At 49.5% G+C, this 19,536-nt stretch overlaps 4 protein-coding genes across 4 annotated transcripts; 3 read left to right on the top strand and 1 right to left on the bottom strand.

The window, feature by feature from the left end:
- Positions 1-68: 68 nt before the first annotated feature.
- Positions 69-2,948, bottom strand: POX_c04542 (Vegetative incompatibility protein HET-E-1; the record flags this gene model as incomplete). Its single annotated transcript, XM_050113415.1, has 6 exons — positions 69-560; positions 607-2,158; positions 2,212-2,234; positions 2,296-2,386; positions 2,448-2,627; positions 2,725-2,948. 6 exons carry the CDS (start codon positions 2,946-2,948, stop codon positions 69-71), a joined length of 2,562 nt encoding a protein of 853 aa, XP_049970971.1.
- Positions 2,949-3,049: 101 nt separating this feature from the next.
- POX_c04540 (Vegetative incompatibility protein HET-E-1) lies at positions 3,050-9,436 on the top strand (the record flags this gene model as incomplete). Its single annotated transcript, XM_050113414.1, has 5 exons — positions 3,050-3,757; positions 6,545-6,594; positions 6,656-6,678; positions 6,740-8,283; positions 8,330-9,436. The coding sequence occupies 5 exons, from the start codon at positions 3,050-3,052 to the stop codon at positions 9,434-9,436; spliced, it is 3,432 nt and encodes a 1,143-aa protein (XP_049970970.1).
- A 1,880-nt stretch (positions 9,437-11,316) lies between these two features.
- Positions 11,317-11,598, top strand: POX_c04539 (uncharacterized protein; the record flags this gene model as incomplete). The annotated part of the gene is made up of 2 exons (XM_050113413.1): positions 11,317-11,384; positions 11,460-11,598. The coding sequence occupies 2 exons, from the start codon at positions 11,317-11,319 to the stop codon at positions 11,596-11,598; spliced, it is 207 nt and encodes a 68-aa protein (XP_049970969.1).
- A 4,614-nt stretch (positions 11,599-16,212) lies between these two features.
- Positions 16,213-16,347, top strand: POX_c04538 (uncharacterized protein; the record flags this gene model as incomplete). Its single annotated transcript, XM_050113412.1, has 1 exon — positions 16,213-16,347. The coding sequence occupies one exon, from the start codon at positions 16,213-16,215 to the stop codon at positions 16,345-16,347; it is 135 nt and encodes a 44-aa protein (XP_049970968.1).
- Positions 16,348-19,536: the final 3,189 nt, after the last annotated feature.

The following is a 19,536-nucleotide window of genomic DNA, read 5'->3' as shown; positions in this document are numbered from 1 at the left end:
TCGTCCGACCCGGACGCGAGCCGACTGCTGTTGGAGAACACCACTGAGTGACTATCCGATCATGGCCCTCAGCGTCTGCAGCAGGCCCCGGTGTGCGCATCCCAGATCTTGATCGTCTCGTCCTCCGACCCGGACGCGACGTGGCTGCTATCGGGGGAGAACACCACTGAGTTGACCCAGTCGCCATGGCCCTCTAGCGTCTGCAGGCAGGCCCCGGTGTGCGCATCCCAGATCTTGATCGTGTTATCCGAAGACCCGGACGCGACGCGGCTGCCGTCGGGGGAGAACACCACTGAGTTGACATAGCTATCATGGCCCTCCAGCGTCTGCAGGCATGCCCCGGTGTGCGCATCCCAGTCATTTCCCATTGGCGGCATCATCGTGACATCTTTGGGCCGCTCGTGCCAGAACAACTTCTTAATCAAACTCCGCGATGGACTAAATACAAGCCCACAACCGTACGCCTGTAGGGGGCTGTTCTCGATCGCCATTCGGTGGTACAGAATGAATCGATATGTATCTTGGACGAGGATGCTCAGTTTGGCTGCTGTCGGTCGTTCCTATCGCGGTGTTAGAGCAGTTCCAATTCCCGAAATGAACACATACCAATACGAGATCCTTCAGTCTCTGTATCGACATAATTCCATCCGATATGCTTCGCAGGAGGCTCAGTGCCTCGAGCCAGTAGAGACACTGCGTTCGAAGAAACGTGTCGACAGTACCACCCTCCTTGAGATCTTCGTATGATCCGCTTTCTCGTAGATGGTCGACCCAGTAGACACACGAGTATCGTGCGACTGCAAGCGGATCCGGATTAGGTGGCTGGGCTTGCTTGATAGGAGTACCCAGGGCTCCTAGGCTATACATATCCCGCCGTAACGCCTTCTTCACGACCTGGAGGGACTGCGTGAACATTCGGCGATGGGCAACCGTAGGGCCAGCCGAGAAGATACTCTGCGCGCCCTTTCCGATTAGATAGTCCTTGGCAGACTGATGCACAAAGTAGATGCTTTCGTCGCGGACCGTGAGGAACGAGCCGGTCCTCTTGATCATCGTCACAAGACTTTTCGCCTTTCCGGCGATCTCGTCAGGGAGTCCCGACACTGCCCCTAGCTCCAGTAGCTGAAGCGGCCGATAGGCCAGGGTAGCAGCTGAGAGGACCAAGTGGCAAAACTTTCGGGTTCGAGGCGCTTCCTGTTCGATCTGGTCTATCATTCGCGCATACATATCATCCAACCCTGTCGGCACTTCATCCACCACTTGCTTCACGTCCCAGCTATCAACGCCCCGAAGTTCCTGGACGACGAGCGCCACCCAGAGAAACGTTCCTTCGGCTTTCTCCTCGAGGGTCTGCTGAACATATTCCAGCAAAGTATCATCCTCCTCCAGAGACTCAAGTTCCGCTAACCGGTTCGAGATGTAAGCTCCGATGGCCAGAGACACAGCTTCGGCGTTTTCCTGCAGTTCCAGGCTCAGTATTGACTGCGAGTCGTCAAGCCTTATGCGCTGATTAACGTGGTTCCGGCTGGATATGATCCATTTGACGTGCGGTAATCCCCTTGTCTCCTGGAGAATAAGCTGTAACAGTTTATCTTGGTCCTGTACGCATTCGTCCAGAGCATCAACTATAATGTAGATCTTGTCCGTGGTACAGGCGCGCAAGATACATAAGAACATATTGCACAATGCAGCCCATGCTTCCGCACCCCCAAATTGTGGCTCCCCATTTTGATTGAACCTTTTCTGTATAAGAGAGAGAAATGATGGTTGTGTGTCCACAAGCATATAGATCAACCCACGTAAGACAGCATGAGCGTTACTCAGCTTAGGAACAGTGGCTTGACAGAAAAAGAAAGACAGGAATGTCTTGGCTTGGGAATCTGCTATTTCTATGGTCGGGTTAAGCTCGTCGATGATGCCACAGAGTAGCATTGTCTTGCCTTTACCAGGATCCCCCTTGATCCAAAGGACCTGACTGTCGTTACTGTTGTTACCGTCGCGCCAACACTGGAACTGGTGGTGGTGGAGGATCCATTCATAGGACTCTTTGAGGGGCGCCCCTCTTGTCTGGTGGATGTTTGTCTTGACGTCGCGCGGATCCGTCACTGCGAAGTATTCGCGGCAGCGATCCCTGCTTTGTCGGTCTTGGTCTTGCGAGCTTTCATGTCAGACGGAGTACCGCCAGGAGGAAAACTTGATGTTCAGACGTACCTCCGATGTTTTGAATGAAGGTGCTAAGATGGCACCAAGTTAGTAATACTCGTCAACGCGGTACAATCATCAATATCGACGTACGAATGTGTCGCAGTGCCTTCGAATTGGACATTTCCCCCATTGTTGTCCCACTGGTGCCTCCTTATCGACATGACAAGTCAACTGACCCTGGCTAAGTCCGCCGTGTAGTGAGTTGAGCGTATCTGGCAGTCGCACGGCAGTGCGCCGCTAACAGCGGAGAAATTCGGTAGGTGATAGAATTCGACCCGTCATTACCAGACCGATCAGAGACCTCTTTCCGTCTGTCTCTCGCACTTGTATGAAAAGCGGGGTCATCAGGCTGAAAGCCAATGCGGATAGCAGGGCTGACTCCATGGGTCTTGCATGTGCGAAAACCGCTATTGGATCCGTCACTGGCTCCGATGTTGTAACATAGCGCCAGCGGCAAGCATTGCAGATATCGCGCCGCTGCTGCACGTCGCCCACCAATCGCTGGCGCCCGCCCCCTACCTTAGGGCAAGCGGGTGGGGGACAGCGCTCATGCAGTGCGACAGATTGTACTGCGCCGCATCGTACTGCCACGTCGCGTCCCCGCGGTTGAAGATCGCTCCGGGCAGCGTTTCCATTGCAGGTGACAATGCCTCATTTTCCAACAAGCGAATCGCACGGACCGCTTTCCAGCCGCAAGCACCAGTGAATTTGGTGACCTCGCTCTTTGATACATAAGACCACATTACCCCAAGAATTATGCGCAAAATCCATACCGAGCTCCCCCAGGCCTATCATCATCAACCAGTCTATACATTCACACACAGACAGGCGCACTTCTACCGTGATGACGGGTGTAGAAGTTATTAGTGCGGCATCTGGGCTAGCCGGTCTTTTTACCACGATTATTACCTGGTTTGACTACATCTACATTGCCAGAAAGGCGGCCCCGCGACTTCAGTCTCTGATCGTGAAGCTTGGCAGTGCGCAGCTGAGACTAACGCGCTGGGGCCAGGCTGTCGGTCTGACAGGCTCGAATATCGAAGACGAGGAGTCGCTGAAAAGCTCGGGCTTATTCCAGCTCGACGAGGAGCAAGAGAATCAGGCTATACGGACATTTCAGATCTTGGCGACTTTTTTCGAAGAGTCCATGAAAATCTGTCATAATGAACGCAAAGGAAAGTCTGAGGATGACCCTGAAGTGAGAGCGAACGAAATGAAGCCGTTCGGCCAGGATGGCTTTAAGTGGAGTGCTATGCACCGTTACCTCCATGAGACAATGCAAAAAATCGTGCACGAGCGCAGAAACAAGATGTCAGTTCCTAGACTCTTCAAGTTCGCTATTTACGACGAGAAGCATCTCGAGAAGCTAGTCAAGGACATCAATGACCACATTGACGCACTGTACCAAATTTACACTCCGTCTGCGAGCGACGAAGAAGCGGCGGGCGGGGAGGAAATGGATAAGCTTCTCAAAGTCATGAAGGAATTGCGCTCTGCATCGGAGCGGGATCCAGTAATGAACACGGCTGTCAAGAATCTATTGGAGCAAAGAGTAAGTGGAGGTCGATCTGATTCTCCTCTCTCTAGTCTATCATCGTGTCATCGTGTTGTTAATGCAAGCAGAATGAAAACATGATCTTCAACACCACGGAGTCTACTGTCCAGAAAATAGGGCAGGATCAGCAAGGTCACTATGTAATGACGGTCGCATCTGATGCAAGCAAAAGAAGATAGCGCTGCGTTGACCAGCTGACTGCAGTTCGGAGCAGTTCATGGGATTCAGATATGTATTGAAGACAATCCGACGTTCATGCCTGCGAGTTGCTTTGTTTCGTGAATTAATAATAGAGGACTGAGCATTCTGGTCACGCTATGCCCATTTGGGCTTAAACTTAGCTTTGCTGGACTGGAAATGCGCATAAGCCCAAATTGAGGACGTCTCGAAAATCCTCGAGGTAAATTCATTACCGAGCAAAAAGTCTCGTGCTGGCCACCATGCAAATGAAATATCGAAGGAGAAGGTTGTGTAGCTGCTAGTAGGGAGCTAGAATCATCGCTAGCATTGCCCTTCTTCAGGGCGGGCATTGAAGTTTTGGCCGTCCAGTACCTATTGTGATCCATCCAAGGCCGGGTTAAGGAAGGATAACTTACTCGGTCTTAAATTATATGATAGAAACGCCCGGCTCTGTAATTACCTAAATTAGTCAGCGATTAGTTATTGGTGGACAGGTTCTTTGAAATCAAATTCCACCAGCCAGATCTAACGATTCCACCACAATCCTGAGCATACCAAACGTCATTGAATCTCTATGCGAAGCTTCGCAGCATTGTCAAAGAGGTCAAAAATATGCTGGGTTGTCGGTCCGTAGACGTGATAACCGTTGGTGTTTCCAGCAGCATCAAAATAATTGCTGCGGGTGTACAGTCATGCTTGTCTTTGCGGGACTTTTGGCAAGGATGAATCTACGTCAGCAATTAGCCTAAATTGACCGGTGAGCTTCCAAAGAGGGGTTGAATCATGCGATATGAGCATAATTTTTAACTAGATGTAAGTTACACATTGTTTAGTTATTATGAAAACAAAATTATGACTCTTAAAATCATTACTGTAGCCTTTCAACGACAGCCCGGCAACCGCCAGAGTAACTAACTTAAACATAGTCAGCCAGGGAGTTTTTTCGACCGTTGAACACCAAGAGCATCTGAACGCTCTGGGCTGAGCAGACGAAAACAATGCCGAGCAAAATTGATAGAGCGGTTTTGTTGAGAGAAAGAGCTCAATTTTTGACTTTCAACCACATTTGAACTACTGTGGAATATAGAGCCTGCAATCTTCTTAGTTACCGTTTGGCAATTCTCACCAACTGCAAGTTAAACGGTTGATTTTGGTGGAGCCCCGCATTCTGCCTTGGTTTGAGTCAATGGTCACGTGGAGTTCGGGGTCTACGCGATCCCCCGAGGAAATGAGGAAATGAAGGTTTTTCGTTCCGCCCTGGATGTGGGATCACGTAAGTTAATATCTCACGGTGCGCTAATCCTGAAGAGGCTAGCCTTGAGCTAGGCCAAGGATGGTCAGTCGGGATCACAGGGCCCAGAGTTAATGTCAAAGCATTGCGCTACGTGTCCTATAGTATTGATAACGAAGGCATTGGTTTCTGTCCACAACCGCAGTTCTCACATCTCACACACACGCTAGGTTGTTCAGTGCTCCTAAATACTAAGACTCGAGTGGTGCTTTCACCTTTCAAGGCGCGCTGTGATTCGTAAAAATATATGAGATCAAAAAGGCTGGGGAATGCGATGAAGACTTAAAAAGTATAACAGAAAGTATTATGGAAGCAGAAACATCACCCGTCCAACATAACGGTAGACTTACTAAGGACTCGGCGTATAGGAAATTTGTCCTTTTTACCCAATGTTTCTAAGCATGGCGCGGGGGTAGATACAAGATAGCAGGTAACGAGACATTTGAGGGTGCCCTATCCGATACTTGAGACGCCATCTCAGATCACTTGGCATTCAAAAAGCAAATTAGCGCAATGACAATCAGCTTGGACCGCCAATTAGGCTCATGTAATTTTTGGATACCTGTGGCAACGTAGGAGTACTCTATAAGAGCCTATGGACGTGTGCATAAAGGCAGATATCCACCGCAGATGTTCTCTGAGCAGGTAAAATGAAACCGGAGAATTATCTTTTATGTGATCCAAGTAAGCTTTATGTCTCTCTTGCTATCTGTAATAGTCAAGGTGTCCGGAAGCGCAAGAGCGTTAGGCACCTCAGCCGCAGCTAGAAAGCAGTTCGTGCTCTCTGCGCCAGAAAATAAATCAACCTCACGTCGAAAGATCGCCCCACAGGAGAGGATGCAGGTGTGGGGGACGAGACGTGGCAATACAACGCCCCGCTGTGCAATTCATCACACTGCATGAGCGCTATTCCACCCGATTGCCCAAGGGGAAGGCCAAGGTGAAGGGGCGGGCGGCAGTGATTGGCGGGCGACGTACAGGCGACGGGCCGATATCTGCATGGCTTGCCGCTGGCGCGGCTGCAACTCGGGACCAGATGGCAACACCTGCTTCAACAGCATACAAGAGCGATGGTGTCTCCTGTCAGCCCTGCTACCCGCAGTAGCTTGCAGCCTAACGGCTTAGCCCTTTCATCCTGTGCAAGGCAGAAACATTTCTGGTTGATCTTGTAGCGAGGACTCAAATTCTGCCGCGTACCGAATTTCTCCGCTGGTAGTGGCGCACTACAGTGCGACTGCTAGATACGCTCAACTCACTATACAGCAGATCTAGCCAATATCACCTGATTTGTCATCTCGATGAGGAGGCACCAGTGGGACAACAATGGGGGAAATGTCCAATTCGAAGGCACTGCGACACATTCGTACGTCGATATTGATGATTGTACCGCGTTGACGAGTATTACTAACTTGGTGCCATCTTAGCACCTTCATTCAAAACATCGGAGGTACGTCTGAACATCAAGTTTTCCTCCTGGCGGTACTCCGTCTGACATGAAAGCTCGCAAGACCAAGACCGACAAAGCAGGGATCGCTGCCGCGAATACTTCGCAGTGACGGATCCGCGCGACGTCAAGACAAACATCCACCAGACAAGAGGGGCGCCCCTCAAAGAGTCCTATGAATGGATCCTCCACCACCACCAGTTCCAGTGTTGGCGCGACGGTAACAACAGTAACGACAGTCAGGTCCTTTGGATCAAGGGGGATCCTGGTAAAGGCAAGACAATGCTACTCTGTGGCATCATCGACGAGCTTAACCCGACCATAGAAATAGCAGATTCCCAAGCCAAGACATTCCTGTCTTTCTTTTTCTGTCAAGCCACTGTTCCTAAGCTGAGTAACGCTCATGCTGTCTTACGTGGGTTGATCTATATGCTTGTGGACACACAACCATCATTTCTCTCTCTTATACAGAAAAGGTTCAATCAAAATGGGGAGCCACAATTTGGGGGTGCGGAAGCATGGGCTGCATTGTGCAATATGTTCTTATGTATCTTGCGCGCCTGTACCACGGACAAGATCTACATTATAGTTGATGCTCTGGACGAATGCGTACAGGACCAAGATAAACTGTTACAGCTTATTCTCCAGGAGACAAGGGGATTACCGCACGTCAAATGGATCATATCCAGCCGGAACCACGTTAATCAGCGCATAAGGCTTGACGACTCGCAGTCAATACTGAGCCTGGAACTGCAGGAAAACGCCGAAGCTGTGTCTCTGGCCATCGGAGCTTACATCTCGAACCGGTTAGCGGAACTTGAGTCTCTGGAGGAGGATGATACTTTGCTGGAATATGTTCAGCAGACCCTCGAGGAGAAAGCCGAAGGAACGTTTCTCTGGGTGGCGCTCGTCGTCCAGGAACTTCGGGGCGTTGATAGCTGGGACGTGAAGCAAGTGGTGGATGAAGTGCCGACAGGGTTGGATGATATGTATGCGCGAATGATAGACCAGATCGAACAGGAAGCGCCTCGAACCCGAAAGTTTTGCCACTTGGTCCTCTCAGCTGCTACCCTGGCCTATCGGCCGCTTCAGCTACTGGAGCTAGGGGCAGTGTCGGGACTCCCTGACGAGATCGCCGGAAAGGCGAAAAGTCTTGTGACGATGATCAAGAGGACCGGCTCGTTCCTCACGGTCCGCGACGAAAGCATCTACTTTGTGCATCAGTCTGCCAAGGACTATCTAATCGGAAAGGGCGCGCAGAGTATCTTCTCGGCTGGCCCTACGGTTGCCCATCGCCGAATGTTCACGCAGTCCCTCCAGGTCGTGAAGAAGGCGTTACGGCGGGATATGTATAGCCTAGGAGCCCTGGGTACTCCTATCAAGCAAGCCCAGCCACCTAATCCGGATCCGCTTGCAGTCGCACGATACTCGTGTGTCTACTGGGTCGACCATCTACGAGAAAGCGGATCATACGAAGATCTCAAGGAGGGTGGTACTGTCGACACGTTTCTTCGAACGCAGTGTCTCTACTGGCTCGAGGCACTGAGCCTCCTGCGAAGCATATCGGATGGAATTATGTCGATACAGAGACTGAAGGATCTCGTATTGGTATGTGTTCATTTCGGGAATTGGAACTGCTCTAACACCGCGATAGGAACGACCGACAGCAGCCAAACTGAGCATCCTCGTCCAAGATACATATCGATTCATTCTGTACCACCGAATGGCGATCGAGAACAGCCCCCTACAGGCGTACGGTTGTGGGCTTGTATTTAGTCCATCGCGGAGTTTGATTAAGAAGTTGTTCTGGCACGAGCGGCCCAAAGATGTCACGATGATGCCGCCAATGGGAAATGACTGGGATGCGCACACCGGGGCATGCCTGCAGACGCTGGAGGGCCATGATAGCTATGTCAACTCAGTGGTGTTCTCCCCCGACGGCAGCCGCGTCGCGTCCGGGTCTTCGGATAACACGATCAAGATCTGGGATGCGCACACCGGGGCCTGCCTGCAGACGCTAGAGGGCCATGGCGACTGGGTCAACTCAGTGGTGTTCTCCCCCGATAGCAGCCACGTCGCGTCCGGGTCGGAGGACGAGACGATCAAGATCTGGGATGCGCACACCGGGGCCTGCCTGCAGACGCTGGAGGGCCATGGCGACTGGGTCAACTCAGTGGTGTTCTCCCCCAACGGCAGCCGCGTCGCGTCCGGGTCGGCCGACAGGGCGATCAAGATCTGGGATGCGCACACTGGGGACTGCCTGCAGACGCTGGAGGGCCATAATCATGATGTCAACTCAGTGGTGTTCTCCCCCGACAGCAGTCGCGTCGCGTCCGGGTCTTTGGACAAGATGATCAAGATCTGGGATGCGCACACCGGGGCCTGCCTGCAAACCCTAAATGTTGGCAATTATGTGAATATTCTTTCCTTCGACACCACCAACTCCTCTCTTCACACTAGCGTTGGGATTTTTCCCCTTCGTGGCTCAGCAACACCTAATCCTAGGCCTCCGACTAAAGTGTCCGCGTTAGACCTCCAATCACCTAGTGCAAATCAACTGCCGCAACCCCCCGAATATCAAGGCTACGGTATCAGTTTCGATAGACTCTGGATCACGCGGCGTTCACAGAACTGGCTCTGGCTGCCTCCCACCTATCGCCCGACCAGTTCGGCTGTAGGAAAGTCCGGAATAGCGGTGGTGCTTGGCTGCCCGTCTGGACGTGTTTTGATCTTCGGATTCGCGACTGGGGGTGCCGACTGAGCGATTCACGGCTATGGTCAATAGCCAGTTAAGACCCGAAGTAAAGGACAATCGCACCTAGCCCTTGTCTTGCCACGCACAGTGATTTCTTCTGGACGGCCGCGGTTATCACCTGATCGACGGCCCGAGCCTAGCGAGGTAATCTTCCGTAATTATTACATACTTAATGTGGGTCTACTCTATATATAGCGGCCGTAGTATATTTCATACACGAATTTACACCATTGTTATTTCCCCGTGTATTCAACTTCACCAATTTGTAATCTTGGTACCTCTACGCTGCCAAGAGTTTCGCTCAACTCAACATTGTCGTAACCTACATCATTTTAGTGGCGTGAAAAGATGATGGCCGCGATCGCAAAATTACACTCACGCTGAATTATTCTTCACACTCATCTCTGATGTCATGGTGGGTGGTCTTGGCGTCCCAGTCCTCCACGGCAGATTTCCTGGTAATACATTACGTCTTGTACTTCAGCACACGGGACATGGTATTTACTTTCTTTTGCAAAAGCAGTGATAGCAAGAATCCTCTAATTAAGGTATCCTCTATTCATAAATAACGATTGAATGGTTTCTAGAGGATAAACATGCTGCACTTGTCAGGTACCTCGCGGGTGTTTCACCACGCAGGGCATTTCATGTCACCGGGATGGGGGTTACAAATTGTAGGGATCCGTAAAATATGGAATGCACTACCAAGAAAGCCAACATTCCCCGATCTTTTTCCTGATAGAATACCTTGCGCTACAATTTCGGGAGCTTCCATGATGGACAGTATCTACGCTATGCCAGTACTAGTATATTAGTTTGTACTATTGTTATTGAGATTTGTCCCTACTTGCTTCTGATAACAATAATTCAGCCGACGCATTCCGAACCTGTTGCCATTCTATCTCCCGGCAACTCATAGATGACAGGTAAATTCACAGAGGGGGCCCAAATTCTAGCTTTAAATAACGTACATTTTATTCGGCGGCGAGAGCAAATTCTGACGGCTGGAAATGTGACTGGGTCACTCATGTGTTTTCTGTGGCAGGAGGCTGATCGATGGCGATGGCAAATCTCGCAGCGAAGCTCGTGAGTCATTGAATCCCCTGTCAGGTGGTCGAGCGAAGTAACTTTTGCAGATCGGAAATCATGCGTGTTGACTTTGGATTGGCTCTCGTGTCGGCTGGGGAGTAATGGCTTGAAAGTTGCCTTGAGTCTATTTTTATTAGACAGGTGTACTCAACTTCCAAAATTCTTCGCAGTATAGATTAAGTCATACCTAGTGTTGATCCACAGCTTATTACCTAGGAATTAATGCATAGGCAGAGTAATTGGAAGAATATATAGTGCCGGAACGTCGAATTAGTATAAAGCACTCGACCTTGGCTGATTTTTATGCCTCCTATACGAGCTGCAATTAATGAATTAGAGCCGTCCAAAAGGCAGATATGAATAAGATGGTCAGGCTGTGGAGCTAATTTAATTCATATAGGGTGATCGGATTTGATGAAAATGACAATCTAAGAGACCGTCGCACCCAGGATTCCCATGAATTGCCGTACATAACCACCCAGTGATACACTGAGCTGATCCTCGCGATCAAGTCCTGTGTTGACCCCAAGAAATACACTCAACGGTAACCCTCGCATAGCTGCACAGCAGTTGAATATATGAAGATAGAAATGGTGGGAGGTAGAGAACCGGTGAGGCGTTGGAATGTATTTCCTGATGGCGTCGGTGGACGTTGGAGTGGGTGGCCACCGTATTAGGACGGGACCACGACTGTGAAACGGCACGATGGAGAATTTAAGTCGCGCAAACGACGAGAATCCATTCTTAATCCAACCCTTTCATTGAATTTCCTCTTGATGCCCTCAATAATCTCAACTATGGCCAGTCTCGCTCTACTGGTCACCGGCTTCTGTATCGCGGTAGCTACCGCGCTCTCCGAGCAGTCGTCTGCTCTGCATCCTGCAACTAGCGCAATTATCTCTACCGAAGCAATAAAGGGAGCTCTACTGACACCCTTTAGAACCTTGCCACCACGTTATAACTCGACGCCTGGATTGCACCGAACTGCTCAGGGGACATTTATGCTTCCACTTAATTTACAGAATCTGTGCTCGCACGAAATATCTCAAACGCTATTGTCGCCTGAAGTTTCCGTCTAATAGAACTCTAGTGGATCGGGAGCAATTAGACATCCCCGTGACTAGTGACTACGCGACCTGGTATCCTGACAAAGACCAGCTATGCCATAATAGCTCCTCATGTACGACATTCTGGCAGACTTATTATGCAACTAATGGAAGCACAGCCTGCCACAATACACCCCCCTTTACATATCACCGCCTGTGGAATAATCTAGGCCCGCTGGGGCGATGAAGGACCCCGAGATCCATCAAGTATCTTTTCCTATTCTTGAATATAATAGTACTAGTTTCAACCTGGATGGGAGTGTCCATGTAGGGACCCTGGTTTAGGAGGTGGATTATTGAATCTATGAAAACAAATCGTCTCTTTGGACACGTGTAGCGTTTATATGCTTGTTACTGTATAAAGACCCAGTGATAGTACACTCTAAGCACCAGTGACTCGGAGTTAGAGTAAATCGATTCAGATACCGTTATGCTCAAGGTAATTTATCCAGCAAAGTTTCCGACAATGTTTTGTAAAAACGGTGGGGATTCACTATTGATGATGGTGCCACATGAGGAAAATAACGGGGTAGTACTGCTATTCCGCTCTCTGAAATTGGATTGATAAGAGGCCGAATAATTAACTAGAAGTGGTATTGATGATCTTCTGTGTGGAATTGTCGTGAAAGGATGTCAAGCATGCACCGACGCAAGTGGTGCAAGTTTCCTAGTACGGACTCGATGCGAGGGAGAAAGAACGGGTATTGTTCCAGAACCTCTTCCGTCACTAGGTGGACTTTGGAAAGGCGGAATTTCACCCAGTGGACGTGCTCAGAGAGGTAAAAAGCTGACAGGTAGAGAAAGATATCGTTGGCGGAGGTGGTGGGGCACAGCGGATCGGGTCTAGTCTAGTGGAACTAGCAGTTGTTTTTAAGCGCGGCGTCGTGAAGCTATCTAACGGGGCCAAACACTATCGCTCCTTGACTGAATACAGACTCATCGAGAGTATAGATGGAGAAGTGACAGTAGTGATTGGTGCCGATATATGGCGGTGGGGTGAGTGTATCAGAGAACTCCTCCCAAAGGGACTCAAGGTTCAGATCGAAGGAATCCACGAAAGGAGAATTTTCAGTCTTGAAAACGATCCTGGAGAAGATGAAGGCGAGGGAAAAGGCACTGGCAGAGACTAGTAGGAGCGGCACAATACAAGGTATGTTCTGACTGAGGGCTTGAATCCCTATCCTTCGCCTTAAGAATTGGAATATAAATATATAAGATTTCAGTACTTATGTAGAAAACGAGGAAGCATACTATCCTGTACCGTACTTCTAGGGACCTTTCAATGCATACGGCGGAAGGCCTTCATTAACTATACATGCACTCCTCTGCAGTAGACGGCAATGTGAAACGGATTACCAACAAGACAGTTGAAGTGGGGCACATTATTAGGTCGCCGCTCCCTTCTCCACTTCACCAGACAGCATAATCGTTCATCAATGGTTGTAAGATCAACAATGAGACAGTATAAGCATAACTTATTATCCTGATTTCCGCTGCTCACTGTTGCATGATTGTTTCGAACGAAGCACGCGCGTTGCTCTGTAGTACCGCGATTATGCCCCGCTCTAAGGAGTTGAATGCTTCTAGGCGGCCCCATAATATCAACTCGCGATCGGTGCAAGCCTGGTGCAACTGGCTGTTCCTCTGTGCAAGCCATGCATTGGAGTCCCGGAGCACTCGATATTCCTCTTCCAGCAGTATCTTCCGAGCGGACTCAATTATATAGCAATCCCATAGACAAAGATAGAGATCAAGAAGTTCTATGGCTGATGAAGCTAGAGAGGGATTTTCATCTAGAATACGTTTCATCTCACTAACGAGAGAAATACTCCTAGTCACCAACGCCTCCTAAATTCTGGTAAGAGTCTGTTGAGATTGATACGATATCCCCGCCGCCAGGGGAGAGGGAAAAATCCTTACTTTGATTCCGCGTGGCATTTTTAGGCTGGCTGGCTTTTGGAAGTCGCCTGTTCCAGAAGCAGATTGCGATTCCGAGCCGAAATGTTCTCGTCTTCTTTTAGGCGAACGCTCTAGAGATGGAACAGGCATAGGGGAATCCATTGCAAACCGATTTTGGGACCTACAGATGGAAGGACTCCCGATTCTAATGGATTTTATGATAAAATTGAATTGATTAAGCCACTCCTTATATGCCGGCCAAAAATTCGAGAGACAAGACAAGCGAATAGAGCAATGGATCAATACGAGAAAGAAGGAGTCGACATCAAGCAAATTGAGCGCCCACTCGTCCGTTGCGCGGATGGTCAGTGAGCAGTAGACAAAAGGATTCAGCATGGAATATAGCCGGGACGACGCTCGGCTTGCAGCGAACAGACTGTCCACGGGCAACTAGAAGGGAATTAGGAACCTAGAACACACGTCCGGTTGAGGACTCACGAAATGCGCAATCAGAAGAAGAACCTCACGTGGCAGAGTGTGAAGCGTGGCGCTGGACTGGGAGACCATTGCTGTAAGTACAGAGTCCTTCGACTGACACATATGGAAAAGTGGTCCTCTAATAAGCAGAAGTTGTAACTGAAGAGCGTAGGCTCGCGCTCGGGGCATGCGCCTGACATATTGATGCGATGGAATGAGCCCAATACTCGATCATGATTGCTTTACAGTTATGGTTGAATTTTGTCAGGATCATGACCGATTGTTCAATATAGTGACAAACAGGTTGTGGGATAGGGGTCAGCTCTGACAGCAGAGCTGATTGTCCACGGTGAAAAATGAACGCTGAACAGGGTCCAACCGAAAAAAATGATGTGGTCTCTTTAATTACGAAAATATAAGGCCATTATAAGTTCACACGTGATTGATCAACCGGTATAGTATGGCCCACACCAGATTCGGGGTCGATGTGTGTAGCCACTGATAGCGGTGAAAACTGTGAAGTTCAAAAAGTGGCTCTCAACTTGTGCATCAATACTTGGACGTTCGGGGGCGCCTAGTTCATGACCGCGTGGGAACCCATTGGCTCCTCGGTAAGCAGCTTAGTGCCTCGTCTAAAAGCGGCAGTTGTAGAGTCACAGGCCTCCGGTCCGATTACTTTCTCTCATTCGTTCTACTGGAAGTATGTGGACTGACTACGAGCTCAAAATCGGAAAACGAGAAGCCCTTGACCTCACATGTTACTGTACAGTGAAAATACAATGGCCCTATTGAATTCAAATTGACAGTCATCCTCTTCGATTTCTACAATAATCGATTTCTACCATTCGAATATGCCTCACAAAACTGCCATTCTTCAAGATTCTGCATGATTCCCGAATCTAGTTATGCGGCTGACTGTAGCGCATATTTCAGGACAACTCTCGAGTAGCTGACCAAGCTGTAGGCTAAGACAAGGTGCATCATGTAGAGGCTAGGCCGCCAGCAACACAGAGCATGGGTTCGCTCCAGAGGGCGAAGAAGGTAAAACCCGGCGGCGAGGGAATTTCTTAGGGTCATGTAACCGAATTCGATTGCTAATGCCGAGGTGTTGTGTGCGTTCTCGGTCAAAGAATAGATAGCCGGCACCAGAGACAACAGGCCAAGGGAAGCACAATGGTACGGAAAACGTACTTGGGCCACAGATATGCTTGTGTCGCAGGCTAAGAAGTCTACGAGATTTCTGACAGCGATAACGGTGAAGGCAGCTAAATAACCGAGCTGAAGAGATAGCTGCGTGGGAAACAGAAAGATCACGGCTGGCAGGGTAGTCGTCCAGATGAGGAACAAAACGCCACCTAACTCTAGCTTCTGCCAGCACGCGGTATGGCTGCCATGAAAAACGGAAATAACCCTCCAGGATAGTGTCGAGAGGTACCACGTGATGACGCCGGCGCTGAAGAAGATGACTGATAGAGCATTAATGATCCCGTCAGGGGTTGAGGGAAAGTGAAAAAGAAGGTGCTGAACGGCGAAGACAGAAAAGTAGGATAGTCCAAAAATACTGATGATAGAAAGGACGACACAATCGCGTAGATTCTGGGTTTCAATAGTTGACATTTTGTACATGCTCAATGAGGCTTTCACTGGCGCTGGGCGTTAGGAGCAGAGGCTTTTATACCAGACTTAGAATCGCTCCAGAGGAGCCTTGATAGGAGAACAGGGGGGATTGCCACCTTCATTTGCCTCGAAGGAACTTCTACATTTTCTTGAGCTAGCCATGGCCATGGAATTGGACGACCCCGGCAAACAATATTCACGAGACCCGCAAAAAAGGAGAATCAACGTCCCTCAACGCTAATCACACTGGACGTTCACCGCAAGACGTACTTCTTTCTGGCGATCTACCTGCATCCAGTACACTTTGGTTAAATGCTCATCACATCGTGGAAGGCTGTTTGCGACATTACACAGACTCGCACACCAACATGGACGAGATTGCCGATATAGTCCGACAAATTGGCCGATAGCAGGGCGAGAATGCTTATTATCGTGCACGTTACACCCTACTCAAACGCTTGCAAGAGCTAACTACTCAAGCATCCAACGACTTGCTTCGGCTTCACCAATAGGGGCCACTCGGCTCGGAATACCAGCTTCAGCCTGTGTATGAACTTGTGCACGAACTATGGAACTCGGCCTATGAGCTGATTGATGAAGCCTGTAATGCTCAGGCAGCCTGTGAGGAATTTTGCCGGGTCGACAGCCGCTTTTCGGCGAACGCTGTTTTCTGCTCTGCAAAGTGACCCACCCAGGTACCCGACCGAAACCCAAGTTTTTAATCTTTAAAATTGAACGATGAGTCTCAGCAGTGCTTTATGGGGATCTAAGTTCAACGTTGATAGAACGCGAATTCCGCAATCCATGTAGACTGCAATTCCTTGGCCTAGATACAGAGAGCCTTTTAATATATACAGAGAAGTGCAAATTCAGCTTCACCAATTTACACTCACTCATTCTTTCTGGGCCCCACTGCCAAGCCGCTAGTTTATGAACTGGGTATGTATTAACGTAGTTCCCGGCCGTCCCGATCACCCGGCCGTCCCGATCACCAACTCCCATCATGAAATTTCAAAATCAATTATCTCGACCAACACCCCTTGATTTAACTAGATCTGGCGATTTCTACATACATTGATCCTGTGGCCAACTTGCCCACACCCACTACACTTAGGCGGAGCCCTGGTAGTTGGCTGATCTGGCTGATTACGCGTTTCGCCCTGCGCATGCGATACTACCTCACCTAGGCCTTGCAATTACTCGCGAGCCGAGGACTCGCGAGTTCGAGTCAGAAAGTCCGGCTCGCGAGCCGTACGACGGTAATACACTAGTAATCGAGCCAATCGAACCGCGAGTTTTTCTGGCTCGCTATATATAATAATAAATTACCGGCTCGATTTTACAATACCGTACGAGCGGGAAGACTCGCGAGTAATTTTCCGCGAGCCAGGGACTCGACTCGCGAGTCCAAAAAGCCGGCTCGCCGCGAGTAATTGCAAGGTCTAGTAGGGGCTACAATCACATCGATAAATTTGATTTCCTTGATAACTATTAATGCGCGCGGCTAGAGGCCTTTTAACTAGTGAAGAGGGGAATGCTCACGGCAGTCTGATCTCACCAGACAGGTCGAGTCATAGAGGAACCAAACCAAACCCACCAGCACGTAAGTCCTGGAATCCTCCAAGGTAATCGTGAGATCCGATATCAGGTACCAAAGGCAGGAATCAAAAAGAGTGTGACATTGCAAGCGTAAGGAATCCGACTGTAAAGACTGTCCTGAATCCTCCGTCCAAACTGTTGATCAAGTGTGATGATGATGCCGGATCCCGCAAGCTGGGTCCTAGATAACCTTCCTCGACGGTAAGGCTCTCAGGCATCTCCTACTACTGAATATCCGCCTTTAAGTACATGCAACCGAATCCCCCACTACACTAGTTACTATTTAAAATAGCTTCGTAGCTAGTAGGCTAGTAGGGATTGATGCAGAAAGGGTGCTTTCGAAGCTTAATATCTCTCTACGAACGCCTATACCACCAACTAGCTGGCTAACCAGCCGATCTAGCTAATTTATACCAAAAACACCTAGAACCGTGGCTCAGCTACAGAAACAGGCTATCTTACACAAGAATCTATTGAAATAGCGCTCAAATAGCCCTCCGTCGCCATCAAAAACTGCTGTGGATCAGATTATCAAGAGTGCCTATCTCTCGATGCATAACGCCGCGATACTATCGTAAGAAATCGCTAATTTACGCGTAGCAAATGAGAAGGTTATCAAGAAGCGCAAACGGTCAACTAGGCAGATACCTTGCGATGAGGGTCTAACTGTTCAAGAGGGCCTACAACTAGCTCAGCAGGCAAATCAGCTAGTTGAGGTGGGTGAGGTTAGACCTTGCAATTACTCGCGGCGAGCCGGCTTTTTGGACTCGACTCGCGAGCCGGCTCGCACTTCTGGCTCGAACTCGCGAGCCGGAAGACTCGCGAGTCCCTGGCTCGCGGAAAATTACTCGCGAGCCGGAAAGACTGGCTCGAACTCGCGAGTCCTTAACTCGCGAGTCTTCCCGTTCGTACGGTATTGTAAAATCGAGCCGGTAATTTATTATTATGTATAGCGAGCCAGAAAAACTCACGGTTCGATCGGCTCGATTACTAGTGTATTACCGTCGTACGGCTCGCGAGTAGCGCGAGCCGAGGTGTTAGGACCTGGGAAGGTCCTGTGAGAACTTGGAGTAAGAGTGGGAGGACCTGTAGGGTCTGGATCGTATTCAAACTAATCGTTCAGGATTCTATATCCTTCTGCCTTCTCCCGCCTGTATCTCCCAGCCCGTGGGTCATGTGACCCACGGTCCTGCGGGTTATCAGTAGTCCCGGTTCCTTCCCGCCCTGGTCCTGGGTCAGGTGATCCTGGGGTCCCGGGGCCCCTTGGGCTTCCGGGCCATCCTGTGTAGGCCTTTACCTGGCTGGTCCAGGTGTGAGTGCCGTAACACGAGGACTCGCGAGTAATTGCAAGGCCTAGGACGGCCACCAGGGATCAAGGGTGCTCGAACATCGCCGAACATTCGGAGGTTATTACTGATGGTAATGATCGAACGTTTGCTGCAACCAGCAGCTTCTGCCATCTCTGAGGTAGTCAGCGATCTGCTGTCAATCATATCACGAATCATCACCCGCTAGGAGGGGGCGAGTCGAGGCGCCATGGTGGTCTTTGTCGAGCTGGTGGCCAAGGGCGCAAGGAAGCGTGGCGGATCCGGATCTGGGTGTCGGAACAGAAGCAGCAGTGGACACCGGAGCACCGGAGATAGTATTACACCGCATGTATTAGTCATTATTATGCCCACATAAATTGCCAGATAACTAGGGGCTTTATAGCAATTCAGACTTGTTGACATCCAATTGGTGCACCATGCATTTGACTAAGCAGTAATTTCGACTCTGGATCGGTTCGGGCCGACAGTCTAGCCGACAACCCAATGCTGTACCCACGCGACAGACTTTGTCGATGTTCTCTTGCGTACCGTACTGTATAATAGAAATAAGTCGTGGTATTTCATTGGATAAATTAAATAATCAGTTAGCCCTCATTCCTTATATCCAAGTCTTCTTGCATCTTTAAACTTATCTTTTCACTAGTGAAACGCATGATTAGTCATATTAACACGTGAGATGCACTCCAGATTACGGCCTCACACCCTGCGCCTAACTTACCCCTCTTTAACCCTTTATCTCGCCAGCAAAGCCTGACTGTATATCGAACCCGAAGTTATTACACTTCAACTGCTATCCTACCTACCTATATCGAACATAGGCTATTGTGCCGTGTTTTCCACAATGGAAGTTTTATCCTCGGCGGCGAGCGTTATCGCGGTCATTCAAATAACGGGAAGCCTTGTGAAGCTTTGCGGGGGCTACATTCAAGAGGTGAAAGTTGCACGAGATGAAATTTTTACCCTACAACGGGCGATTATAGACCTCCAAGGG

Source organism: Penicillium oxalicum, chromosome III, assembly GCF_001723175.1.
Source record: "Penicillium oxalicum strain HP7-1 chromosome III, whole genome shotgun sequence".
Classification (NCBI taxonomy): Eukaryota; Fungi; Ascomycota; class Eurotiomycetes; order Eurotiales; family Aspergillaceae; genus Penicillium; species Penicillium oxalicum.
This window is presented reverse-complemented; position numbering and strand designations above follow the sequence as displayed.